The sequence below is a fragment of the Gorilla gorilla genome, chromosome 13 (genome assembly GCF_029281585.2).
Source record: "Gorilla gorilla gorilla isolate KB3781 chromosome 13, NHGRI_mGorGor1-v2.1_pri, whole genome shotgun sequence".
Lineage (NCBI taxonomy): Eukaryota > Metazoa > Chordata > Mammalia > Primates > Hominidae > Gorilla > Gorilla gorilla.
The window spans coordinates 132,250,672-132,278,393 of record NC_073237.2 but is presented as its reverse complement, the minus strand read 5'-3'; the positions used below and the strand labels follow the sequence as shown (position 1 = coordinate 132,278,393).

At 44.8% G+C, this 27,722-nt stretch overlaps 1 protein-coding gene across 7 annotated transcripts in view; it reads left to right on the top strand.

Annotated features, from left to right (window-relative positions):
- Positions 1-27,722, top strand: part of CAMSAP1 (calmodulin regulated spectrin associated protein 1) — a 98,121-nt gene that overhangs the window by 35,047 nt on the left and 35,352 nt on the right. For 4 of the 7 annotated variants that reach the window (XM_031014412.3, XM_055350110.2, XM_055350109.2 and 1 more), the window contains 5 exons: positions 5,709-5,789; positions 6,882-6,914; positions 9,635-9,776; positions 21,770-21,909; positions 21,998-22,094. In XM_031014412.3, the coding sequence (XP_030870272.2) occupies positions 5,709-5,789; positions 6,882-6,914; positions 9,635-9,776; positions 21,770-21,909; positions 21,998-22,094 (493 nt within the window). Of the gene's footprint in view, positions 1-5,706; positions 5,790-6,881; positions 6,915-9,634; positions 9,777-21,769; positions 21,910-21,997; positions 22,095-27,722 lie in introns of those variants that run through there. The other 3 variants (XM_055350111.2, XM_031014413.3, XM_055350112.2) reach the window with 2 other exon arrangements.

Genomic DNA, 27,722 nt, shown 5'->3' with positions numbered 1-27,722 from the left:
AAAATTGAGAACAAAAGTCATTAATATTTATCCACATAATTTCCATTCTTGTTGTTCTTAATTCCTTTGCATACATCAAGAGTTTCACACAGTTTGGTCTCAGGATCTCTTCCGTTTTTTTTTTGAGATGGGAGTTTCGCTCTTGTTACCCAGGTTGGAGTGCAATGGCGTGATCTCGGTTCACTGCAGCCTCCCTCTCCCGGGTTCAGGTGATTCTCCTGCCAGCCTCCCGAGTATCTGGGATTACAGGCGCCTGCCACTATGCCCGGCTAATTTTATATTTTTAGTAGAGATGGGGTTTCTCCATGTTGCTTAGGCTGGTCTCGAATTCCCGACCTCAGGTGATCTGCCCACCTCGGCCTCCTAAAGTGCTGGGATTACAGGTGTGAGCCACCACGCCTGGCCAGGACCTCTTTATAAATTGCTGTGGACCTCAGATAACTTACCTTTTTTTTTTTTTTTTTTTTTGATAGAGCTGGGGCCTTGCTGTGTTGCCCAGGCTGTTCTCAAACACCTGACCTCAAGCGAGCTTCCTGCCTGGGTCTCCCAATGTGCTGGGATTACAGGTGTGAGCCAGTGCGTCCTGCCGAACTTGTAAAGAAAATTTTGATCTATCAGTGTTTGCCATACTAGAAGTTAAAAATCAGAAAGTTTAAAAATATTTATTTAAAAAGAACAGTAAGTTGATTTCATGTTAATACAATGTTTTAGTGAAAAATGACTATTTTTCAAAACAAATTAGAAGGGGCTGTGTGTGGCTCACATCTGGAATCTCAGCACTTTGGTAGGCTGAGGTGGGAGGATTTCTTGAGCCAGGGAGTTCAAGACCATCCCTGACAACATAGTGAGACCCCATCTACAAAAATTATTAAAAATTAGCCAAGCATGGTGGTGTGTACTTGTAGTTCCAGCTACTTGGGAGACCGAAGCAGGAGGATTGCTTGAGCCTGGGAGATTGAGGCTGCAGTGAGCCGTGATTGTGCCACTGCACTTCAGCCTGGGTGACAGGGTGAGACCCCATCTCAAAATAAAGAAATAAATAAGGAAGATGGCAGTATTTTACAATTTTGCAAGTGTCTTACTATCTGGCTTGCTAGAAGATAGCTGATTCTCCTATCTACTTTTGCATTTAATCTGTCACAATATGTTGTTTTTATTGAAGTTCATGAACAAAATCTGGCTTCATGTAGATATATAATTGGAAGAGGGGATAGTATTTTCACAGTCTTTTCTGAGAAGTATGCAAATCTCTTTTTGCTATTACACCAAAATTTGACAAACAATAGTTTCTCAAAGATTATGTGGAATTTGAAACTATCATCAATTAATGTTTTTAAGAAATTGAGGTATAATTTACATGCCATAAAACTTCACTATTGTTAAAGTGTACTAGTCAGTGGATTTTTTAATTTTTTAATTTTTATTTTTTGGAGAGAGAGACTCTGGCTCTGTCACCTAGGCTGGAGTGCCATGGTGTGATCTTGGCTCACTGCCACCTCTGCCTCCTGGGTTTAAGGGATTCTCCTGCCTTAGCCTCCCAAGTAACTGGGATTACAGGCGTGTGGTACTGTGCCTGGGTAATTTTTTTATTTTTTGTAGAGATAAGGTTTTGCCATGTTGGCCAGGCTTGTCTTGATATCCTCGCCTTCAAGTGATCCATCTGCCTCGGGCTCCCAAAGTGCTGGGATTACAGGTGTGAGCCACTGTGCCTGGCCTAGTCAGTAGTTTTTAATATATTCATAAGGGTGTTGTATTAATCTGTTTTCACACTGCCTAAAGAACTGTCCAAGACTGGGTAATTTATAAAGAAAAGAGGTTTAATTGACTCAGTTCCACATGGCTGGGGAGGCCTTGGGAAACTTACAATCATGGCGGAAGGGGAAGAGGCACGTCTTACATGGAGGCAGGCATGAGAGAGCAAGCAAGAGTGGGGAAAACCGCCTTATAAAACCATCACATCTTGTGAGAGCCCACTCACTATCACAAGAACAGCATGGAGAAAACCTCCCCATGATCCAGTCACCTCCCACCTCATCCCTCCCTCAACATGTGGGACTTATGGGGATTAGAGTTTGAGATAAGATTTGGGTGGGGACACAGAGCCAAACCATATCAGCTTTATAGTCATCATCACTGGCTAATTCCAGAACATTTTTATCATTCCAAAAAAACTCTGAACCTATTAGCAGCCAGACGTCATTCTCTCCTCAGCCCCTGGCAACTAGCAGTCTACTCTGTATCCATGGGTTTGCTCAGTCTGGACAGTTTTTATGAATGGTATCATACAGTATGTGATCTTCCGTGCCTGGCATCTTTCACAGAGCATGTTTCCAGGGTTCATCCATGTTGTAGCGGGTGTCAGCGTTTTGTTCCTTTTTATGCCTGAATAATATTCCACTGTGTGCTTACGCCTCATTTTGTTTATTCACTTATCAATTGATGGGCATTTGTGGTGGTTCTGCATTTTGACTATTGTGAATAATGCTGATTTCATGCACAAGTTTCCTGTGTGAATACATGTTTTCATTTTTCTTGGGTATGTACCTGGGGTGGAATTGCTGGGTCGTGTATTCATTCTGTGTTTAGCTTTTTGAGGAACTTCCAGACTGTCTTCCACAGCAGCTGTGCCATTTTGCATTCCCACTGGCTGCATCTGAGGGTTCTAGTTTTCCCCATCCTTGCTAACGTTTGTTATTTTCTGGCTGTTTTTTTTTTTGTTGTTGTTGTTTGAGACTGAGTCTCGCCCTTTTGCCCAAGCGGGAGTGCAGTGGTGTGGTCGTGGCTCACTGCAACCTCTGCCTCCTGGGTTCAAGTGATTCTCCTGCCTCAGCCTCTCAAGTAGCTAGGATTACAGGTGTGAGCCACCACACCTGACTAATTTTTGTATTTTTTGTAGAGACAGGGTTTTGTCATGTTGCCCAGGCTGGTCTTGAACTCCTGAGCTCAAGAGCTCCATCTGCTTCGGCCTCCCAAAGTGCTGGGATTACAGGTGTGAGCCACCGTGCCTGACTGTATATCTTCTTTGGAGGAATTAATACCCTTTGCCTATTTAAAAATTGGATTGTCTTTTTATGGTTGCATTGTTCTTTTATAGATTCTGGGTACTAGATCAGTGAGTTTTTATACTCTGTTATTACTATATAGTAACCATTTCTGGTTCTTGCATTCTTCTTGGACCTTTTACCCACCCAGGGTTTTGCAGCTTCATGCTTTGGTCATTTGGAAAATTGTTTCACTGAGTTATGTAGATCTTCCAAATGTTGTCACATTTCATGACACAGTATCAAAACTTATATTCATTGATATTGCCAATCTTGGCTGGGCGTGGTGGCTCACACCTGTAATCCCAGCACTTTGGGAGGCTGAGGCAGGTGGATCACGAGGTCAGGATATCGAGATCATCCTGGCTAACACGGTGAAATCCTGTCTCTACTAAAAACACAAAAAATTAGCCGGGCGTGGTGGTGGGCGCCTGTAGTCCCAACTATTCAGGAGGCTGAGGCAGAAGAATGGCGAGAACACGGGAGGCGGAGCTTGCAGTGAGCCGAGATCATGCCACCGCACTTCAGCCTGGGCGACAGAGCAAGACACCATCTCAAAAAAAAAAAAAAAAAAAAAAAAAATTGCCAATCTCATCAGAAAAGCCTTTACATGTTAGGAAGTTATCTAGCTTTTGGTGGCAGAAACAAGTTTTCCAAAATTTAAATTTTTTCTGAAATTCAAATTTTATTACTGGAAACAAGTAGTTTTCTTTTAGTGACAGACATTCATTAAAAAAAAAAAAAAACACTTCTTTGGTTTTGAGATGATGTCTTAACACGTTTGCAAATGTGAATAACTGGTTTGTTAGTGGCTCAGCTTGTAACTCAGTCAGGTGCACAGGTGCATGTCCCGAGGTCACTGATGTCATTTGGTCCACAGGAGAGGTGCTTTGTGCCTGCTGACCATGTGGTCATGGAATACAAAAGAAGTTGTACTATAAGGTAGAGATTTAATAAAATATTTTCCATCTATATCGTTTCCTTCAGCCTAAAAAACTTCTTTTAGCATTTTTTTTTTACAAGCAGTTCTACTGAATTCTCTCAGCTTTTTTTTTTTTTTCTGAAAAAGACATTTTGCTTTCATTTTCCAAAGATATGGCTGGATATAAAATTTTAGGTTGACTGAATTTTCTTTCAGGTGAAAATATGGCTCCATTCTGTTGTGCTGCTGGGGTTACTTTGTGGGATGAGGTGGGACTGGGTTCTTGCTCCAACTTTTTAAGACACTGACTTTCAACCGTTGTCTTGTCTGCAGCCTTGTCTCTGGTCTAGGATGGGAGGCGTCTTGGGGGTGTTTGCAGGGCCCCTGCCTGGCATCTCTTCCCCAGCACTCGGGCTGCACTGGCTCTGCTCTGTGTACGTTTCCCTTGCTTACAGGGTTCCCCTCTTGCCTTGTTTGTCCTGTGGATTTTCAGCTTTTAAATTATCTTTTGTGTATTATTTTCACAGGGATCAGAGTTACAAGCAAATGTTTGATTTACTCTGTTTAGTCTTCTTGATTTTTTGGTACTTTATAATTATATTTTCCTTTAAAATGTTAGTTTCATTAAAAATTTCAAATTAATTTACATTTTAAGAAGGATGTGTTTTTACGTGGTGCTTTTTTAGTGGCTTCGACTTTCCTCCAAAAATATGACTGTTTCATGTTCATGTTATGTATTGGTATTTTCATTCATTTTCTTGATTAGCTTTTCCAGACTTTTTTTTTTTTTTAAAGAAAAGGGGGGTCTTGCTGTGTTGCCTAGGTTGGCGTGCGGTTTTTGGACTCAAGTGATCTTCGTGCCTCAGCCTTCCAAGTGGCTGGGATGATACGTGTGAGCTGCCACACTCGTCCTTTGCAAAGGACTCTTTTAATCATGCATACAAAACTTGGTTGTGGATTTAAATATCCTTTCTTCTACTTTCTCATTGATTGAATTTTACATTATCTATATTTTTTTTGTCTTTTTTTTTTAGTTTTAAAAACACTTTTTCGTACTCCTGATTTGATGTGCATGGTGGACTCCTTTGTCTGTGTTGTTTGATGACGAAGCATTCAGCTCTGTGCCTTTTTGTCTGATCATGGCTTTTACCTCGCCCCTTTAAGCACTGCTGAGTGTTTTTCTCCATACTTTATGATTGCAATTTTGATATTGAGTTAGTAATTATAGGAGAGAATACTTAAATTTCTAAGAAGTTGAATTAATTTTTAAGGGGTGTATAGTTAAACTTTTATAATTAGATTTGGTTTGGTATGATTTTTGCATGGTCTGGGATGTGTGACCTATCCTGTCACAAGTTAGGCTCTTTAGTGAGATGTCTCCACCAGATTGTTTTGTAAGTGGCATTTGCTGTTGGTGTTGGAGAAGCTTAGCTGTTTGACAGTACTTGTTTGGTGAGTGACCACTGCCAAGATGTAGTGACTCTGTCCCGCAGTGACAGGGGAGCACTGCGCTGGCATTGGGGTGGGGGTCGGGGGCAGGTGGTTTCCTGGTGGTAGCAGGCGGAGCTTGTTGTGGATCATGTGGAATCCATGTACTTCTGTATCTGTGTAATTGGCCTAAACAATACCTATGTCTAGGAGTCAGAGGTGAATCAGGTGAAGTGGGGGTCTCTGGGGGATAATTGTGGAGATACAATTGTGCGGGACAGCAATTACCTCTTTAATGCATTTCTCTTCTACTTTAGGTAAATCTTAAAATGAGAGAGATAACAGAGAAAGAAGTTAAATTAAAACAACAGTTATTGGAAAGTCCAGCTCATCAAAAGGTAAAGGGTAAATTTAATTTTTCTGGAATGCGCTAAGTTAATGTTGGTCCCAATTTTAAAGAATTCTGTTAGTTCCCACTATTTGCTTATTCTCTATTTTTACTCACCAAAGCAGCAGCTAGTCTCTTGGATTCACCTGGTGGGCTGATTCTCCACACCTCAGTGAGATGTGACCACGGCAGCCTGCCCCGCCTCTCCCTGGGAAGGGGTGTTTTGTATTGTACTTTATGGTGGGTGAGGGTATTTGGGGGAATTGGGAAGCTTGAGTGAGGGACGTAGGGCCCACCTGGGCGCTAGCTTCCACAAGTCAACAAACAAGGGGGAAATTGCCTGTTGCTAAAGATGCCCTCGAAAAGTCCTTAAGTGGCCCATGAGGTACAGCGTAGCTGGTGGTGTACCTGTGTGCCTGTGCCGTGATTCTGCTGGATGAACCCTACGTGCCTACTGAAGTAGCACGATGGCTGGGCTGCACCTTCCAGCCATTAGCCTTTTTCTTCCTCTGACGTTATTTTCTCTTTTGCAAGCACATGTGTGACTGAATTCACTCAGTTCAGTGCACACAAGATGCAGCCCGACCATCTATAAGGTCTCGCCTTTGAAGGGCAGTGTGCTGCCTTCCCCTGTTCCTTCTTCCCCCTCCAGTGGCACCGGCCCCTGGCCATGCATTTGTTAGCTGGGTGGGCGGGTGAGTCAGGCCGCCTGGTATGCCTCCCTCATCTGGATCTTAAGCATTGAGCTTCCTCCCTGTTCCTCAGATGGTCATGTTTAACACATGGGTACAGACTAAGCGCTAGACCCTTCCCGCGTCAGAGCTGACTTCTTGCCTTTTGGTACCCAGCCCATACCAAGTTTCCGAAGTTTTCTTTGCTACTGCAAAGAATAGTGTTGTGGAGGTGACTCGTGATCTTCCACTTTAATCATCTGCTAATACAACACGCCTATGGCCACGTACACTTAGAAGACTTTGCTTACCAGAGGCTCTCCCGCCTCTGCCGTGTAAACGCCGTGGGGAAGTGTGTGTTACCTCGTCCACACGTGGACCTGCTCTGCTGATGCTCCTCTCCTGCCTTCCTTCTCTCGCTTCCTGAGCAGTCTCCCTCCAAGTGGTATTGGAAGTTAGTGCCTGTAAGTGAACCCTAAGCCGCCAGCTGCCATCTACAGAGCCATCCTGTCGCGATCACTTGCTTCCATTACAAATTGCTCGCACCCAAAACTGTTTTTTTGTTGTTGTTGTTTAAATGTCCCACCTTGGAGTTATTTATATAGTACAAGAATTGGCCTGATTCTGAGCCGAATAGGCCTTGTAATATGGCACTTTGGAACTCTTAAGTTACATTTCGCCCAGTTTCCTAGTTACTTCTTTAAGTGATCAACGTGCACGTAATGAGAGGGCATTTTTGTGATAGATACAGAGGGAATGAGAAGTGGTCTAGTTGCCCAAGTTACTCTGTATATTTTGTTCTTTCTGATGTTACCTTGCCTGACTGTGGTATGTAATGTGACATCTGTTAGGAGCCATCAGCTGGGTGGTCCAGGTATGCGGGTGATGCACCTGGTGGACTAGGGCTGGAGGGCTGCAGAGAGGGGCTCTCACCAGTGTGTCAGATTCCTCTGTTCTCCTCCTCGGGTGTTGCAGCCACTCCTGCTGCCTCGGCCTGCATGGAGTGGGGAAGGGGCGTTTCCTTATTCCCAGGCAAGGGTCTGAGTTAGGTCAGCCTGGCCACAGGCTTTCTGGAAAAGTGTGAATTTTCACATAAAAAGAAAAGTGAAAACAGCATTTGGTTTTCCAACCCTAGTTGTGCTCCACCTGGTGGCCCATTCTGGAAGCGGAGCCAGTTTGTTACCCAGGCCCCTGGGGAGAGAGTACTTGGTGCCAGTGGTGCCTTTCTTGGGAACTTTTGGATGCAGATCTTGCAGAGGGCTTGACGCGTACTCCATTAACTGCCTGTGTCCTTCAGTGTCATTATTGGGCCCCTATTTTCCTTTGAAGTCCGTCCTCGAGGCGATAGCAGTGGGAGTAAGCTGGGATACAGGGCTCCTTTGAGCAGCGGTAGATTCTGCTGCAGAGCTCACAGATCATTTTGCTTCTCTTGAAATATATTAATAAGAAGAAAGAGGAAAGCATTCTAAATCAATATAGATCTTTTAACTTTTTGAATCCTGAAGACTGAAGAGCTAAATATCAAAGCACTTACGTGATTTAGTCAAGGGCTCACAGACTTCGTCTGTCCTACAGGAAGTGAGGTCACATGAGAGTTTTATAAAAACAGAAACATGTTAGCAAGGGTGGTGGGTCCCTTAATACTTTTTTATTAGATAGTTCATAACCCTAACTTTCCGAGCCCAGTGTTCAGTAAATAGGTCAGTGAGGAGAAGTGTGGAAAGGCCTGGGAAAGACGGACAGATTTAGAGGTCTAACCTCAACACTGTACAGCCTAGAGGTTCAAAACACCTGATTTGCAAGGCAACTATACAAGTTCCTGGACTCTTGTAGTTCGGGAGTGTTTCACCTGACCTTAAGCCCACCCCATCCATCTTTAATCAAGAAACCATGTGCTTTCCCGCATGCCTGTGGCCACCCCTCACGTGTCTGCTGTCTGTGTGGAAGCCTGGCCTGGCGCATGCTGTGGTGCACTGCATGCTGGAACCCGTGGAGTTTGCACGCGTGGTACAGTATGAGGCGGGTCACGTTTTGTAGTGTGTGCCGTGGGCTCCGAGAAACAAGTTAAAGTGTGTGCTGAAATAGATTTTATTGACATAAAATAAGCCTTATTGCTAAATTTAAGAGAATGTGTTACAAATGTTTTTTGCTAAACATCAGTATTGATTATTCTACATGATGTACTTATTGACATAACAACTTGAAATTCTTGATTTTAGACAGTTTCTCCTCAAGTTGATTCAGCTGCATGACTCTCAGAAATCAGTCATTTTTTATTGTAGATTGCTGGTTTTCTTCCTCTAGTTTGTATCGTGTATTTTCCTCCTGTGGAGAAAATGTGGTTGGCAAGAAATGCCATATTTTAAAGCTGTATTGTGGCTGTTAATGCAGAAAACACCAGTGTACTGCAGGCTGTTTGGCAGTGGGGCTGGGGCTGAGTGTCCTGCCCTCAGTGGCCTGTGTCTGTGCTCTTGTTTGCTGACATGCAGATACAGGGGCAGATCTGAGGGTTTGATGGAGTGCAGAAGGCCACACGTGTGGCTTCCTGTAAATGCAGAAACATGGAATCCTTGAGCAGACACTTGTCTTCTGGAGCACCTTGCATGGATTTCGTCTCCTGATGCTTCATTGCCGTTAATAGAGTGGTGGTGGTTGTGTTATGAGAAATTTTGTCTAACCTGGCTTCTGAAATTTCTCAGACTAAATATTCATGCTGTTTTGTGCTTTTCTTAGTGACTGAGGCTAGTGAATTACTCAGAAAAGTAACAGTAACTTGGGTCTTCTGAGCGTCAGGATGTTCACCATTTAACTTGTTTCTCGCTAGTGTCTAGTATGTCGGCTTTCGGTAGTGTAGGTGTGTGTTCTGTCTCCTTTCCCGTGTGTGCCTGTACTAGTGGCAGCCTCTGCTTCCAGGTCAGTTTAGAGTAGACTGGCGCTGGTATTGCTAGCAAGTAGTTGCTGTTACCCAGTGTAGCCATGAAGCCCGGCTCCTTGGATCTTGACATATATGTTCCAGGCAAAGTGCGTAATCCAGACGTTTCTAACTTTTTCTAGATGATTGCAATTGTTCTCCATGTTGTCTATTAGGCGTTATGTTAATTCTCGATCTAACAGTGTGCCTGTAACATATATGGTAGTGAAGAGACATCACATGCAGAGACCGTTTTCCTTTTATCAACTACAGGTCCGCTATCGACGAGAGCACCTTTCTGCTAGGCAGTCACCCTACTTCCCGTTGTTGGAGGATTTGATGAGAGACGGCAGTGATGGTGCTGCTCTCTTAGCTGTGATTCACTATTATTGCCCAGAGCAGATGAAACTGGATGGTGAGTGGAGAATGCTTCCCTGAAACAGACCCGAAAAGGCTTAAAGGAAAATTATAGTGTACATTGATCCACATATATTAAAAAAAAAAAAAAAAGAGAAAGAAAATGGAATCCTTAATATAAATTGGGATGTTAGCCTATAGATGAAAAAATTGGGGGATGATGTGCTCATACTTAACCTGCATTTTATCTGATGACAAAACTGCACTTTGAAATTAGCTGGGTGTGGTGGCGCACGCCTGTGGTCCCAGCTACTCGGGAGGCTAAGGTGAGAGGATCACCTTAGCCCGGGGTGGGGTGGGCAGGGGGTGGTGGAGAGGGAGACAGAAATTGTACTTCAAAGTATTTGAGTAATGTGTGAAAGTATTTGTGACTTTACCTATGTCTCAGAATGGGTAGCTTTTGTAAATCCTTCCTCAATTGATTTAAATCACCTAGAACTTAGTTTGAGGATGGGAAAATTAATGCAAAATTGAATCTGTTTGTGAACCATTTATGAACAACTGCCACACGCTTCGTGTTGGGGACGTTCCGATGACAGCATATCTCCCTCCAGGTGTTTACACCCTAACAACGAGGAGAGAGAGTGAATGACTGTCACCAGCACGACAGTGGGTGTCTGGACAGGGGCCGGGGGAGCATGAATTCTGATTTAGGTTTTGCTAAGCCCCATTCATTCTGAAGTAGGCAGATACAAGGCCAAGAGGTGCCCCCCAAACTAATATGGAAACATTTGTGTCAGACTTCAGGTGCTGGGTGGATTGAGCTGGCATTGATCTTGTTCCTACTGAGCGTAAAAATGATAGAAAATATAGTTTTTTAGATAAAATAGTTTCACAAATATATAGCTGCACTTAAAGGAAGAGGCTGGACACTGTGGCTCATGCCTGTAATCCCAGCACTTTGGAAGGCCAAGGCGGTAGATCACCTGAGGTTAGGAGTTAGAGACCAGCCTGACCAGCATGGCAAAACCCTGTCTCTACTAACAATTAGCCACGTGTGGTGGCGCATGCCTGTAGTCCCAGCTACTTGGGAGGCTGAGACAGGAGAATTGTCTGAACCTGGGAGGCAGGCATTGCGGTGAGCCGAGATTGCACCAGAGAATTCCAGCCTGGGCAACAGAGCGAGACTCTGTCTCGGGAAAAAAAAAAAAAAAAAGGAAGAAGGAGAGAGCCTCAGGTACCAGGAGACGGTCTCTGTCATGAAAACTCATGAGTGGAGGACAGGTAGGTGCCCTGGGGCCCCTTGGGCCTGAGTTTCCATGTTCGTTTGGCCCTGGGCCTATGTGCTGTCAGGAGCTGTGACTGGGACTTTTTGGGAAGAGGACTAGAAAACTCCACCTACTGCCCAGGAGTGAACTGAGGAGGCCTGACAGATGCACTTGGCTCTGGGGATGTGGAGGAGAAGCTCTTTAAGGAGGAAATGCAGCTCTTGGGTACACGGTGGATCAGAGGGAGGTTGAGATGTGTATCACCCATGTGGCGTGGGAATACCAGTTGAATGTTAGTGCAACAAGTAGTCTAGAACTAGTGAAACTCATGGACCCTGGCAGGGATAAAGCACAGCTTGGCTGTGCAGGGACATTTCCGTGAGCCAGGGCATGCTGGCTGCCCACTGAGGAGAACTCCTGCTGGAAGACGAACTCTTTGAAAAATCAGAAACCACGCAGGGAAAGCAGGCACTGCAGCTGATTTGGCACCAAGACATGGGTGAAAGATAACAGGATATTTAAAATGATGAAGGACATTAAAAAGAGAACTAGACACCTTAAAGAAGACGGCGGAGGGGTCGGGGTCTTCAGATATGCTGCGATTTTCTTCATCCTCCAGGTCTTGTCTTGGCACTTTTTTTTTTTTTTTTTGAGGCAGAGTCTTGCCCTGTCACCCAGGCTGGAATGCAACTGCGTGATCTCGGCTCACTGCAACCTCCACTTCCCAGGTTCAAGCGATTCTCCCACCTCAGCCTCCCGAGTAGCTGGGATTACAGGTGTCCACCACCACACCCAGCTAATTTTTGTATTTTTAGTAGAGATGGGGTTTCACCATGTTGGCCAGGCCGGTCTGGAACTCCTGACCTCAGGTGATCCACCTGCCTTGGCCTCCCAAAGTGCTGGGATTACAGGTGTGAGCCACCGCGCCTGGCCATGGGACCTTCTTTTATGTGTTCATCTCTTATATTCTCCCTACTGAGTTCTGGATGCTTTTTATTTTATTTATTTATTTATTTTTTATGGAGACAAGGTCTCACTCTGTCACCCAGGCTGGAGTGCAGTGGTGTGATCATGGTTCACTGCAGCCTTGACTTCTCTTGACTTCTCAGGCTCAGGTGATTATCCCATCTCAACCTCCTGAGTAGCTGGGACTGCAGGCACGTACGACCATGCCTGGCTAACTTTTGTATTTTTTTTCTTTTTTTTTTGTGGAGATAGGGTTTTGCCATGTTGCCTGGGCTGGTCTCGAACTCCTGGGTTCAAGCGATCTGCTTGCCTTGGCCTCCCAAAGTGCTGGGATTCCATACGTGAGCCACCGCACCTGGCCCTGGATGCTTTCTGAAGTCCACCTTCTAGTTCGTAAATTTGACTTTTCCTTCATTGTGTGCAGCCTGCCCTGTATGTCTGTTGGGGATCTTAAGACAGAGTGAATTGCTAAGGATACAGGGTCATTGCCAATTATGATCATGTGAACAGTTTACAGGAAGGTGTGACTGTATTGAAGCTCATTATATCTAAGAGCAGAACATCAAAATGGATTTTAAAAAATGGCAGAGTTACGGCCAGGCGCGGTGGCTCACCCCTGTAATCCCAGCACTTTGGGAGGCCGAGGCGGGTAGATCACGAGGTTGGGAGATCAAGACCATCCTGGCTAACATGGTGAAACCCCGTCTCTACTAAAAACACAAGAAATTAGCTGGATGTGGTGGCGGGCACCTGTAGTCTCAGCTACTCGGGAGGCTGAGGCAGGAGAATGGCGTGAACCCAGGAGGCGGAGCTTGCAGTGAGCCGAGATCGTGCCACTGCACTCCAGCCTGGGTGACAGAGCGAGACTGTCTCAAACAAACAAACAAACAAAATGGCAGAGTTACAAGGAGAAATGGACAGAGCCACATTGCTGACTTATGTAACAGAAACTGATTGATAAAGCAGATAATTTAGTAAGGCCATAGAGGACTTCAGGCTTCATCCAGTGCACCAGCCACTGTGGAATCTGCTCACTTACAGACAGTAAAGACAAACATGGGAGCCTTTATAAAACGTGCAGTCGATTAAGGCCACAGGTGAGACTGCAGCAGATCCCAAAGAATCGGTACATTCTCCACAGTGCAGTAAAGTGAGAACTCACCAACTAGAAGATGCAGCCTCTTTTCCTGCCTGTGAATTAATGGTGGTTCATTTCAGGTGTGAATTTGACTGGATTGAGAGATGCCTAGGTGACTGGTGAAGCATTGTTTTTGGGTGTGTCTCTGAGGGTGTTTCCAGGGGAGATGGGTGTGAGTCAGTGGCTTGAGAAGGGAAGACCTGCCTTCAATGTGGGCAGAAGAGGGGGACGCTCCCTCTCTGCTCTCTCTCCCTTACTGAGTGGGGCACCTTCTGTCTTCCTGTCCTTGGACATCAGACTCCAGGTTTTTTGGGTTTTAGACTCTGGGACTTGCACCATGGCTTCCTGGGGGATTTTAGGCCTTTGGCCTTGGCCTGGGGGCTGCACCATCAGCTTTGCTGGCTCTGAGGCTTCCAGACTTGGACCCAGGCATGCTGCCACCTCTGATTCACTAGCTTGCAGATGGCCTGTTGTGGGATTTCTCTGTCTTTGTGATCTTGTGAGCAAATTTCTCTGATTAAATCCCCTCTCGTATGTCCTACTGGTTCTGTCTGTCTGGAGAACCCTGACAAATGCACAATTATTCTAAAATCTTAAAGATTGAGTGCCTGGAAGCCAGAGAAGGCATTTAAATATTTCATGGATCATAGGGGAAAGAGTAGTGGGACTTGCTAGTGTGAGCTCAACAGGGGCAGGGTTTTACCTGTTTTGCTCACTGATGTATCCCAGTCATCTGAAATAGTGTCTGGGGCCAGTTGGTTTTGAGTAGGTATTTGTTACTAGAAAAAGAACGTAGAAGTAAACCCAAAAAAAGTTGAAGGAAGGAGAAATGAAGGGCAGTTTTCTATCCATTTCTGTTAGTCAGAAGTCACTCCCAAACAAGGAGAATAAGGAACTGAATTACAGATTCCATTTTGGATGAAACTAAGATATATCTGGACTCTGAAAAAGTCCTCTAATGGAGAAGTAATTAAAAAAAAAAAAGGCAAAGTGGAGGAGGGGTGGGTGTCAAGCTGGGGACGCAAAGAGGCTCATCCTATAGGACCCTGGACAGCAGAACGGAGCACCAAGGATGCTGGTGGACAGCAGTGCCTGGGGGTGGATTTCTTGAAAGTTGGTCTCCAGCAATGAGAGCTCGGGTTCGCTTTGCTTCTGATGCCTTTCTCCTCACATGCCCTCAGTAGATGCGGGACACTTGAGGAGAACTGAGCCAGATAGGCTCTAGCCTCAGACCCCAGGTGCAGGTAGGGATGAGGTGACACTGAAATCAGGGCTTTTGTGTAAAATTCTTCATACCCGAAGGTGAGACTGGTTCTCCTCCTGGTGCACCCTGCCCCAGAAGCCGTCTCTCTCACTTGACTGCATAATGCAGACCTGCCCCACATGCAACACAGGGAAGGATTCTTTGCAGAAATCGGCCTCAGGAAAAAGACTCACAGTGACTCACTCTTTACTAGGAGCAGCAGCCAAAGATTCCTGACGTTTGAGGAAAGCCACTGACCTGAATGAGAACCCAAATCAACAGAGATGGTGCGGGTGAGCAGGAGAAAATGTTAGAGATGAGAGGGTTTGGACCTCAGAACCAACAACAGGACTCTGGGAAACAATGTCTGCAAGATAGTGGCACATAACTATGTACAGAATCATCAGACTCAGAACAGCTGTTGGAGTGCTACAGCTTGTTTAGAATTCTCTGGCAAATTCTAAAGAGCTGCCAAAAACCAGTTCTTGGGAAGGAAATATTTGGTTGCTAAGATGGGAGAGCCACTGAACTGCTAGAGGACAGTTGAAGAAATCTCCCAGAAAGTAGAACCAGAAAAGCAAAGAGATGGGAAATAAGGGAAAAAAGATGGAAAAATCAGGATCAGTCTACGAAGAAAGAGAAGAGAAAATAGGAGAAAAGAACTTAGTCAACACAAAATGTAGAAAAATGTCCCAAGGACATGAGTGGTAAGTAGGAAGGACCCACTGGGTGGCCAGCAGGATTCCTGAAGAAGGGCCATGGCAAAGCATACCATGATGAGCTCCGGAACCCCTGGGAAAGAGGAGATCCCAAATAACTGTGGAGAGACCAAGCAGGTTACACACAAGCAGGCAGCCCCAATGACACCAGATTCCTCAGCCACAGTCCTGGAAGGAAGATGACTGGGAGGTGCCTTCCCAGTGCTGGGGAGCATGTGCACGCACACCATCCTGAAGAGGAGGTGGAGGGAGGCTCAGGCTGAAATCCACAGTGCCAGCCTTCCCATGGATGGGCCAGGAACGTGGGACAAAGGCACAGACCAGGAGGAGGCAGTTGGCCTGTCCGGCTCAGAGGCAATAACAGGTGAATAACTGAGCCAAGTATTAAATCCAGGAAAAATGAAGAGTTGTGCAAGGAGTGTAAGTAGAGACACTGTATAACCCAGCTTTGGAAGATGGTTACATAGTTATGGTGTATAGAGACTCAGTCTGGGTTTAATCACACATCCTGCTGTGTGGCCACTGGGGAGAGAGGCTGGGGAGGCACACAGAGGACCACCTGCACTGTGCTTGTCTGTTGTGACAGTGGGCTGTAGCCTCTTAGTCATAGGGTAGGGGATGGGGCTGCGTGTTCTCTTACCGAGGCCACAGGCAGAAGGAGTGGAATGGGCAGTGATAAGGTTTGGCTCTGTGTCCCTACCAAAATCTCTTCTTGAATTGTACTCCCATAATTCCCATGTGCTGTGGGAGGGACCTGGTGGGAGATAATTGAATCACAGGGGCAGTTTCCCCCATACTGTTCTCGTGGTAGTGAATAAATCTCACGAGATCTGATGGTTTAATAAGGGGAAACCCATTTCGCTTGGCTCTCATTCTCTCTCTTGCCGCCACCATGTGACACGTGCTTTTCATCTTCCGCCATGATGGTGAGGCCTCCCCAGCCATGTGGAACTGTAAGTCCAATAAACTGCTTTCTTTTGTAAATTGCCCAGTCTCAGGTATGTCTTTATCAGCAGTGTGAAGATGGACTAATATAGGCAGAGACCTAGTTCTCTTAAGCTTTTCAAAACAAATAGTTTGGCTTTTTTGTTTTTGTTTTTTTTGAGACTGGAGTCTCACTCTGTTGCCTATGCTGGAGTGCAGTGGTACGATCTCGGCTCACTGCAAGCTCCACCTCCCAGGTTCACGCCATTCTCCTGCCTCAGCCTACCGAGTAGCTGGGACCACAGGCGCCCGCCACCGCGCCCGGCTAATTTTTTGTATTTTTAGTAGAGACAGGGTTTCGCCGTGTTAGCCAGGATGGTCTTGATCTCCTGACCTTGTGATCCGCCCGCCTCGGCCTCCCAAAGTGCTGGGATTACAGGCGTGAGCCACCGCACCCGGCCTTTTTTTTTTTTTTTTTTTTTTAAATTGAGATGAAGTCTCCCTTAGTCACCCAGGCTGGAGTGCAGTGGCCCGATCTCTGCTCACTGCAACCTCTGCCACCACCTGGATTCAAGCAATTCTTGTGTCTCAGCCTCCCAAGTAGCTGGGACTACAGTCACGCACCATCACACCTGGCCAATTTTTTAATATTTTTAGTAGAGATGGGGTTTCACCATGTTGGCCAGGCTGGTCTCGAACTCCTGACCTCAGGTAATCTGCCTGCCTTAGGCTCTGAAAGTGCTGGGATTACAGGCGTGAGCCCAGCCAGCTTCTTAAAGTAAAATAAAAATTTTAAAATTTTGGCATGCAGCAATAGAAAAGAATGAGATCATGTCTTTTGCAGGAATGTGGATGGAGCTGGAAGCCATTATCCTTAGCAAACTAACAGAGGAACAGAAAACCAAATACTGCGTGTTCTCACTTAACAAGTGGGAGCTAAGGTCGGGCGCAGTGGCTCACGCCTGTAATCCCAGCCCTTTGGGAGGCCAAGGTGGGCGGATCACCAGAGGTCAGGAGTTCGAGACTAGCCTGGCCAACAAGGTGAAACCCTGTCTCTACTAAAAATACAAAAATTATCCGGGGGTGGTGGTGCACACCTGTAGTCTCAGCTACTCGGGAGGCTCAGGCAGGAAAATTGCTTGAACCCGGGAGGTGGAGGTTGCAGTGAGCTGAGATCACGCCACTGCACTCCAGCCTGGGTGACAGAGTGAAGCTCCATCTCAAAAAAAAAAGTGGGAGCTAAATGATAAGAACTTAAGAACACAAAGAAGGAAACACAGACACTGGGGTCTCCTTGAGGGTGGAGGGTGGGAGGAGGGAGAGGAGCAGAAAAGATAACTGTTGGGTACTGGACTTAATTCCTGGGTGATGAAATAATTTGTACAACAAACCCCTGTGGCATGAGGTTACCTATGTAACAAGGCTTCACATGTACCCTCCCAAACCTAAAATAAAAGTTAACAAAAATTGGCAAATTTGCTGGGTGTGGTAGCTCATGCCTGTAATTCTAGCACTTTGGGAGGCTGAGGCGGGGGGATCATTTGAGCCCAGGAGTTCAAGACCAGCCTGGGCAACCTAATGAGACCCCAAAAATTAAAAAGTTAGCTTGGCCTGGTGATGTGCACCTGTAGTCCCAGATACTCAGGAGGCTGAGACAGGAGGATCACTTGAGCTCAGGAGGCTGAGGCCACAATGAGCTGTGATTGTGCCACTGCACTCCAGATGACAGAGTGAGACCTGCTCTCAAAAAAAAAAAAAAAAAAAAAAAAAAGTTTTGGGAAATTTAACAGCAAAAAGTGAATAAAGTAGAAAAAATTCCAAAGTTCTAGAGAATATGTAAAACTAAAAGCTTATTGTTTTAAAGAATTAATAAAATAGATAATCTGGAAAGACTGATCAAGAATTCAGGTATAGCAGCTACTAAAATAAAAATACTGAGAATATTTGTGTGCCATATGTGTTTGAAATGTTAGACAAAATGAGCAATCTTCTTTGAAGCCAAAAGTGGTGGGCAGTCCAAATAGACCCATAACTACAAAGGAAACGGACTCAGGAGTCAACACATACATCCACAGGGACCAACTTCTTCCTGGGGCATTTCACCAGACTCTCAAGGAATTGTCAGCTCCTGTGTTATGTCAAGTGTCCCAGATAATAGGAAAAGATGGAGTGGCCCAAAAGAGGGGATTATTCCCTGACACTGAGTAGGCTATGAGAGGAAATTCTAGGCTGGCTTTCCATGTTAGTATGGATTGAAAATCCTATGTAAAATATTAGCACAAATTGAACAGATTCTCTACGGTCATCTCAGTAAGGGCGGGGAATCACTTGTGGGCAGTCACTGCCCCCTTCTGATGGTGGCTCTGGGCCTCATAGGGACTTGATTGGACCTCATAGGCTGTTGACCCCACCTGTGGCAGGTGCAGTTCCATTGAAGGCCCAGGAGAAGCGGTGCCTTTGTGTCCTGACGGAGCGGGTTCTCTGAGCCTGGCAGGAGGAAGGTAGCGGGAACCGTAGCCAGGGCTGGCCTGTGCCCCTGCCCTGCACTGCAGTGCCCACTCCCTATGAGCATTCTCTTGTCATGTGAGAACTGGGAGGCATTTGGGAGTAAGTGCAGCAGAAAAGAGGCGAAGAAAATCCATATGCTTTTCTATTTCTCTTGGGAGAAGACTGAAGCAAGTGTACTTAGATCCCCAGTCAGTATTAAAACTTGTGATTTCTCCAGATTGTTCTGAAAACTTGTCGCCAGTCCAGTAAATACTTTTGTCTTCACAGATACTAACAAGGCAATGCAGAAATTCTCTTGGATTGTGTTATTTCTGTGTCTCTCTCAACCATTTGAGAGTAACACAGCAAAAGTTGGGAAAGCTAACGTTGGCACACAGATCCCCAGCCTGGTCCTGACTCGCTCAACTACCCAGGAGCACCTGCTTGGCCCAGCGTCCCCTCATAGTTTCCCTTCATCTGGTGTCGTTTCCAGCCTTTACCTCTCTTGACTCTTGATGTTTTCGAAGAGTAAGGTTGTGAGTAGTGGCCCTTGGTGTGTTTGTCTGGAGTTTCCTTGCGGTGTGTCCTCCCAGCGTGTCACCTCAGGGGCAAGGTACTGGGACATCTCCGTATTGGTGACTCCAGCTTCACCCCTTGGTGCAGGTGGCATGTGCTGGCCTTCCCCACTTCTAAGCTTACTGTTTTTGCTTTAGAATGCATTAGTAATTTGTGGGGAGAGGCTTTGGACTGTGAATACCACATTTCTCATCAGACTCTCACCTGCTAGTCTCTCCACGTGTGGATGGCTTCCAGCCTCAGTGCATCTTTCCATTTTGTCAGCGTTTGCCCCACTTGCTTGCTTCTTTATTCATGTGTTTGTTTATATCCGGATGGCCTCATGGATCTTACTTTATTCAATAGGTCATAATTCATTACTTTCATTATTTATTTTGTTGCTTAAATTGTCCCAGATTTTAGCTGAGTAGTTTTGAAGAATAAGAATGTGCGGGGTATGTGCCCTACAAATACCAAATTTTGCTTAACTTTGCATTACCAAAAACAGTGTGGTTTTGGTTCCGGGACAGTCACATGGACCAGATGAATAAACCACATGTAGAACTGAGAAAAGAGATGCTTTGCAGGGAATCTGGTGCCTTTGAGGTGGCCTCACCGAGGGAGCCGCGCTGGCTGGTCAAGAACATGGCGGCATTGACATCTCTATGGGAAAGTGCCGTAAAACCCCACTCTGCCTGAGCCAGAAATACCCCTTCCTCGGAGTAAAGATGCAAACCTGAAAAGTAAAATTTAAGAATTTTGAGAAGATAAAGGCAAATACTTTTATGATGTTCGTGTAGAGATGGATTGCCAAAATTATAAAAAGCACAAATAGAAAAGAATGTTAAATGTAACCATATTAAAATGTAAAACTTTCCTGTGACAAAAGAACATCATAAACAAAATGAAATGATAAACTGTACCCATTGAAAATATTTGCAGCACACGTGACCTGATGAAGGACTGTCATCCAGTCCTTTCGTAACCACAATCCAGAAAGAATTCTAGAATCGGTAAGAAAAAGATGCACAGCCCAAGGCAGATATGGACAGGGTCCACAGGAGAGGACCCTTCATGGCCAGTAACCATGAAAAAGTAAAACCACAGCAGTCATCAGAGGCATGCTGTTTGAGAAGGAGGTGTTCACGCCTCTCCGCCTGGCAGACATGGACAGGTCGGTCATGCTGCGGTGAAGGTGGGAAGGAGCAAGCTGTGGAGTGCCGTGGGTGGGACTGGAGCGAGGCACAACCAGGCAGAAGGGCGTTGCCAGGTGACACAGGAGGGCGTGCCTAGCTCGTGGCCCAGCAAGTCCCCTCTCAGAGTATGCCTGGGCAACACCCGTCTGTACACGCATAGACAGCACACGCAAGCTTTGTGATGGCAGCATTTGTCATAATTGTGAGAAATCGTGGAGGACCATATAGCGGTCAAGATGAGTGACGGAAATCTCTCCGTATCAACATAGATCTGTTTGAAAACATCATACTGAGTTTTGGGGGAAAAACTGGCTGCTAAAATGAGGCATAGCTTGATACCATGAATGTAAGTTTCTCAAGGCTGAGACAACACTGTTTGTGTTACTTGTGGATGCAGACAGTGTGTAGAATACTCAGGAGGAGTGGAAAGGGTTTGTGGCAGTGTTGGGAGAATGGTTCCCTTTGGAGATGGAGATGACTTCGGCTGTTTTATTTCTAAAAAAAAAAAAAAAAAGATCTGAAGCCTATAAGACGTTAACATTTGATGGTCAGAACTGTACAAAAGGAAACATTGTTAGCAGTGTAAGTGTGCACAGTTCCTCAGCTTTAAAGGTTTCTTTTGAGAATGAATGCGGCTTAGTTGACTGTGGGGGGCAGTTCATGAACGACTCTGGATGCTGTGGCTCCAGTTTGTACGTACTTCTAAACCCTTGAAAATGGTTTTTTCCTTAGAAATAAAATTTATGTAAAAAGTTATTTCTGAAATTCTTTTTTTTCTCTATGTATATATTTACAGGCAAAATAAAGTCAAGTCACTTCTCACGGAGTCCTGAGCTGCACCGTGCTCTCCGCAGGGCTCTTTGTCTGAGGGCCACCCCCACACCACACCAGGGTGCCTAGACTAGGGGGAGGCCTGCTGTTTGGTCCTGTGACTTGTCGCCCATACTGGTGCTTCCTCCATGGAGGGTCTGCACAGTCACGTGCAATGGAAAGTTGCCCTGCAGATGCTGTAGCCACCAGTCTCCACCTCTTCATGGAAAGAGACTTGGGCTATGCATTGTCACTTGATCTTTGTGATCAGTCACATTCCTGTGTTATCACTGAGTGGGCGTGGATGAGCCTGATGCTTTACGTTTTATTCATTTCCCTTCCCCCTGCCCTTTACAAACACGGAAACCTTGTGCAGAGGGTTTCTGATGGGCGAAAGAAACTCGGCTCAACATTTACTCGCTACATGCAGCATGGCTCTGCTGTAAAGTGAAAGGTGATTGTTGCTGTTTGTTTTGGAAGCCCACTCTTGAGATCTGAGCTATTTCTATTATGCTTTCTGGATGTTCACCATCAAATTCAGACTTGAGAGGTTCCTGGAGTTGTCTTGAGTGTTTTCTTTTTATACTTAGTGTTACTTGTTGTACATCCTATACTCCCTACATCTCTCAATGTCATTACCTTCATTACTACCTTTATGTAAAATGGTTTTCAGTTTAGAATGCTTCTCTCTCTCTCGAAGCAGAATACCTTTACAATAAATTGTGATTTTCTTTTTGTCTATTAGATATATGCTTAAAGGAGGTAACGTCGATGGCCGACAGTCTGTATAATATTCGGCTTCTGAGAGAATTCTCCAATGAATATCTTAATAAATGTTTTTATCTCACCTTGGAAGATATGCTGTATGCGCCGTTAGTGTTGAAGGTAATAACGAATTATTTGGCATGCAGTTTTAAAACCATGTGTGAAAAAACTGCTTATCATACTTTGGTTTTTTGTTTTTGTCTTTTAGCCGAATGTCATGGTTTTTATTGCGGAGCTTTTTTGGTGGTTCGAGAATGTCAAGCCAGATTTTGTTCAGCCCAGGGATGTTCAGGAGCTGAAAGACGGTGAGTGACAGATACTCCCCAGGTTGGCAATGGTTTCCTGGAGAGCCTAGAGTATCAGAAAGCACTCTCCAGTGGTTCCATGTTTCTCGCACAGCAGAGTTCTTGGAAGAGCTCTGTACAGCTGCCTTGCCCTGTGGAGCCAGAATCCCAGGGACGGGCGTGAGAGTTTGGGGAAAGGCTTTCTAAGTGATTTTGATGAACTATTTGGTTACGAATCACAGCTCTAAAAATTGCACAACTCTAAAAGTTCCAGAATGGCTGTTCTCACCTCCAGAGTGAACAAACTGAAAAAAAAAAAAAAATGTTTACTACAGATTAAAATAATCTGTCAGGCTTGACAATCTAGAAAGTTTTAAGGAGATAATATAGAGGAATATCTTCATAACCTTGGATTAAGAAATTATTTCTTACAAAGAATATGAAAATATTAGCCATAAAGGAAAAGATTGCAAATTCAGCCACGTTAAAGTTTGGACCTTCTTTTCCTTGAAAGATGATAAAGATAATTTTAAAAAAACCCAACTATTAATAACTATAGAGGGGGAAAAGGTACTTGCAATGTATGTGGTAGATAAATAACTAGTATCCAGAATATATAAAGAGCTCATTCATAGCCATAAGAAAAAAGAAGAGCCAACAGGAAAAAAAGGCAAAAGAACAGATTCTTGATGAGAGTGGGACCCCATGTGCCTAACTGATTTGTGAAAAGCTGCTTGGCCTCAGTCATCAAGGATATGCAAATTAAAGATGACACCCAGACGGCCTGCAGCTTGCAATGCTTAAGATTTTTCAGCTTCACCGTGGTGCAAAAGCGATGCACGTTCAGTGGAAACCGTGCTTCCTGTGCCCCCAGCCATTTTGTTTTTCACTGTCAGTACAGCATTCAGTAAATTACACGAGATATTCAGCACTTTATTCTAAAACAGGCTGTGTGTTAGATTTCGCCCGGCTGTAGGCTAGTGTATGTGTTCTGAGCACACTGAAGGCGCCTAGGCTAAGCTGTGATGTTTGCTAGGTTAAGTGTATTCAGTGTGTTTTCTACTTACTGATATTTTTAGTTTATGATGGGTTTATTGGGGCATGACCCCATTGTAAGCTGAGGAGCATCTGTGCGGGTATATATCCTCCAGATATATTTGTGGCAAAACGTTGGAACGGGACCAGGTGTGGGGCAGTGTCTGAGAGTGCACCTTTCACCACTGCTGGCAAGAGTGTTACTTGGAGTCACTGTTTTACTTGGAGCAGCCTCTGAAGCTCTTCAGTGTTACCCAGTCCTGTGGGTTGCCTGCCCTTTGGCCTCAGCAAGCCCATTCCTGTGGTGTATCCTCAGGGAAACTTGGTACTTGTGCGTCAGGACACAGGGAAAGGATGCTCAGAGCAGCTCTGCTCATAACAGCTAAAAAGAAGCTCCCAGATGTGCCTCTGCAGTCAGAGGGGTGCAGTGTTCTATGTCCATGCCACAAGATGCTGTGCAGCCCTGGGTGTGTGAGAGCCACAGCCACGAGCAGCTACAAGGAAGATTCTCCTGATAATGAAGGCACAGAATCACATGGACAGGCTGGAGAGCAGGCAGAGCTCCACTGTGTTTTCGATGGGGTGTGTATGTGTGTGCATGCATGTGTGTGTGCATGTGTGTGCGTGTGTATGTGTGTGTCGGGGGGGTAAAAGGCAGTGGTTCATTGGGCACGTTGGGTGCTCCTGGCAGACTCGTGACTTTCTCTTCTGGACTCGAGTGGTGGTTACCTGGATTTTGCTTTATAATTATTTGTTAAGTTCTATGTACGTTTTATGCAGTTTCTCTCTCTCTGTGTGTGTGCGTGCACTATTTTACAATAAGAAAGAATAACGACAAAAAGCTTAGAACTGGGTTACCTTGCTGTTAGAATGTTCTTAAGTCACCTCGCTTCCTCACGGGTGACCTTGAACTAATTTTTCATCCCTGGACTTAACTTTCCTTCCCAACTCTTCTTCTGTGGTAACTATTCCATCTTACAGCCAGAAACACTGTAGTGCTGTGAAACTTGCTTCCTTCATCTTAATTGAGGTTAGCCCTAAGTCAAGGCTATTGCTGACTCCTGTTTTCAGATTCGTTTCTATTCTTCTTGCATTTAAGGTAGAATAGGCTTTCCTTGTTTGATGCCTTCATGACTGCAGCACCCTCTCCACTGCCCTGTACTTTCTGGCTTCCCTTCCCTTCACTCCTCCCCCTCCCCCTCCCCCTCCCCTTCCCCTTCCCTGCCCCCTTCCCCCCACTCCCCTCCCCTTCCCCCCACTCCCCTCCCCCACTCCCCTCCCCCTCCCCCACTCCCCTCCCCTTCCCCAACTCCCCTCCCCCACTCCCCTCCCCTTCCCCAACTCCCCTCCCCCACTCCCCTCCCCTTCCCTGCCCCCTCCCCCCACACCCCTCCCCTTCCCTGTTCTGGGATACTTGTGCAGAACCTGCAGGTTTGTTACATAGGTATACACGTGCCATGGTGGTTTGCTGCACCCATCAACCCATCCTCTACATTAGGTATTTTTCCTAATGCTCTCCCTCTCCTAGCCCTCCCACCCCCCGACAGGTGTGTGATGTTCCCCTCCCTGTGTCTGTGTGTTCTCATTGTTCAGCTCCCACTTATGAGTAAGAACATGCGGTGTTTGGTTTTCTGTTCCTGTGTTAGTTTGCTGAGAATGATGGTTTCCAGCTTCATCCATGTCCTTGCAAAGGACATGAACTCATCCTTTTTTTTATGGCTGCATAGTATCCCATGGTGTATATGTGCCACATTTTCTTTATCCAGATGGGCATTTAGGTTGGTTCCAAGTCTTTGCCATTGTGAATAGTGCTGCAGTAAACATATGTGTGCATGTGTCTTTATAGTAGGATGATTTACTGTTTTTTATTTTATTATTTTTTTCGAGACAGAGTCTCACTCTGCTGCCCAGGCTGGAGTGCAGTGGCACAGTCTCAGCTCACTGCAAGCTCCACCTCCTGGGTTCACACCATTCTCCTGCCTCAGCCTCCTGAGTAGCTGGGACTACAGATGCCTGCCACCATGCCCAGCTAATTTTTTTGTATTTTTTTTTTTTTTAGTAGAGATGGTCTTTCACCGTGTTAGCCAGGATGGTCTCGATCTCTTGACCTCATGATCCACCCGCCTCAGCCTCCCAAAGTGCTGGGATTACAGTTGTGAGCCACCATGCCCGGCCTATAGTAGGATGATTTATAATCCTTTGGGTATATACCCAGTAATGGGATTGCTGGGTCAAATGGTATTTCAGTTTATAGATCCTTGAGGAATCGCCACACTGTCTTCCACAATGGTTGAACTAATTAACACTCCCACCAGCTGTGTAAAAGTGTTCCATTTCTCCACATCCTCTCTAGCATCTGTTGTTTCCTGACTTTAATGATCACCATTCTAACTGTCATGAGATGGTATCTCATTCTGGTTTTGATTTTCATTTCTCTAATGACCAGTGATGATGAGCTTTTTTTCTTATGTTTGTTGGCCGCATAAATGTCTTCTTTTGAGAAGTGCGTCCATTCAAATCCTTTGCCCACTTTTTGATTTTTTTTTTTTTTTTTTTTTTTTTGGTAAATTTGTTTTAAGTTCCTTGTAGATTCTGGATATTAGCCCTTTGTCAGTTGGATAGATTGCAAAAATTTTCTCCCCTTCTGTAGGTTGCCTGTTCACTCTGATGATAGTTTCTTTTGCTGTGCAGAAGCTCTTTATTTTAATTAGATCCATTTGTCAGTTTTGGCTTTTGTTGCCATTGCTTTTGCTCTTTTAGTCTTGAAGTCTTTGCCCATGCCTGTGTCCTGAATGGTACTGCCTAGGTTTTCTTCTAGGTTTTTATGGTTTTAGGTCTTACATTTAATTAAGTCTTTAATCTATCTTGAGTTAATTTTTGTACAAGGTGTAAGGAAGGGATCCAAATTCAGTTTTCCGCGTATGGCTAGCCAGTTTTCCCAACACTGTTAAATAGGGAATGCTTTCCCCATTGCTTGTTTTTGTCAGATTTGTCAAAGATCAGATGGTTGTAGGTGTGTGGCATTATTTCTGAGGCCTCTGTTCTGTTCCATTGGTCTATATATCTGTTTTGGTACCAGTACCATGCTGTTTTGGTTACTATAGCCTTGTAGTATAGTTTGAAGTCAGGTAGCATGATGCCTCCAGCTTTGTTTTTTTTTTTTTTTGCTTAGGGTTGTCTTGGCTATGAGGGCTCTTTTTTGGTTCCATATGAAATTTAAAGTAGTTTTTTTTAATTCTGTGAAGAAAGTCAATGGTAGCTTGATGGGGATAGCATTGAATCTATAAATTACTTTGGGAAGTATGGCCATTTTCACAATATTGATTCTTCCTATCCATGAGCATGGAATGTTTTTCCATTTGTTTGTTTCCTCTCTTATTTCTTTGAGCAGTGGTTTGTAGTTCTCCTTGAAGAGGTCCTTCACATCCCTTGTAAGTTGTATTCCTAGGTATTTTATTTTCTTTGTAGCAGTTGTGAATGAGAGTTCACTCATGATTTGGCTCTCTCTTAATCTGTTATTGGTGTATAGGAATGCTTGTGATTTTTGCACATTGATTTTGTATCCTGAGACTTGCTGAAGTTGCTTATCAGCTTAAGGAGATTTTGGGTTGAGACGATGGGGTTTTCTAAATATACAATCATGTCATCTGCAAACAGAGACAATTTGACTTCCTTTCTTCCTATTTGAATACTCTTTATTTCTTTCTCTTGCCTGATTGCCCTGGCCAGAACTTCCAATACTGTGTTGAATAGGAGTGGTGAGAGAGGGCATCCTTGTCTTGTACCGGTTTTCAAAGGGAATACTTCCAGCTTTTGCCCATTCAGTATGATGTTACCTGTCGGTTTGTCTAAATAGCTGTTATTATTTTGAGATACGTCCCATCAATACCTAGTTTATTGAGAGTTTTTAGTATGAAGGGGTGTTGAATTTTATCGAAGGCCTTTTCTGAATCTGTTGAGATAATCATGTGGTTTTTTGTCATTGGCTCTGTTTATGTGATGGATTACGTTTATTGATTTGCATATGTTGAACCAGCCTTGCTGGTTCCCTGGTATGAAGCCAACTTGATCGTGGTGGATAAGCTTTTTGATGTGCTGCTGGATTCAGTTTGCCAGTATTTTATTGAGGATTTTTGCATCGATGTTCATCAGGGATATTGGCCTGAAATTTTTTTTTGTTGTGTCTCTGCCGGGTTTTGGTATCAGGATGATGCTGGCCTCATAAAATGAGTTAGGGAAGAGTCCCTCTTTTTCTGTTGTTTGGAATAGTTTCAGAAGGAATGGTACCAGATCTTCTTTGTACCTCTGGTAGAATTCGACTGTGAATCCGTCTGTTCCTGGGCTTTTTCGGTTGGGAGGCTGTTAATTACTGCCTTAATTTCAGAACTTGTTATTGGTCTATTCAGGGATTTGACTTTTTCCTGGTTTAGTCTTGGGGAGGGTATATGTGTCCAGGAATTTATCTGTTTCTTCTAGATTTTCTAGTTTATTTGCACTGAGTTGTTTATAGTATTCTCTGATGGTAGTTTGTATTTCTGTGGGATCAATGATGATATCCCCTTTATCATTTTTTATTGTGTCTATTTGATTCTTCTCTCTTTTCTTCTTTATTAG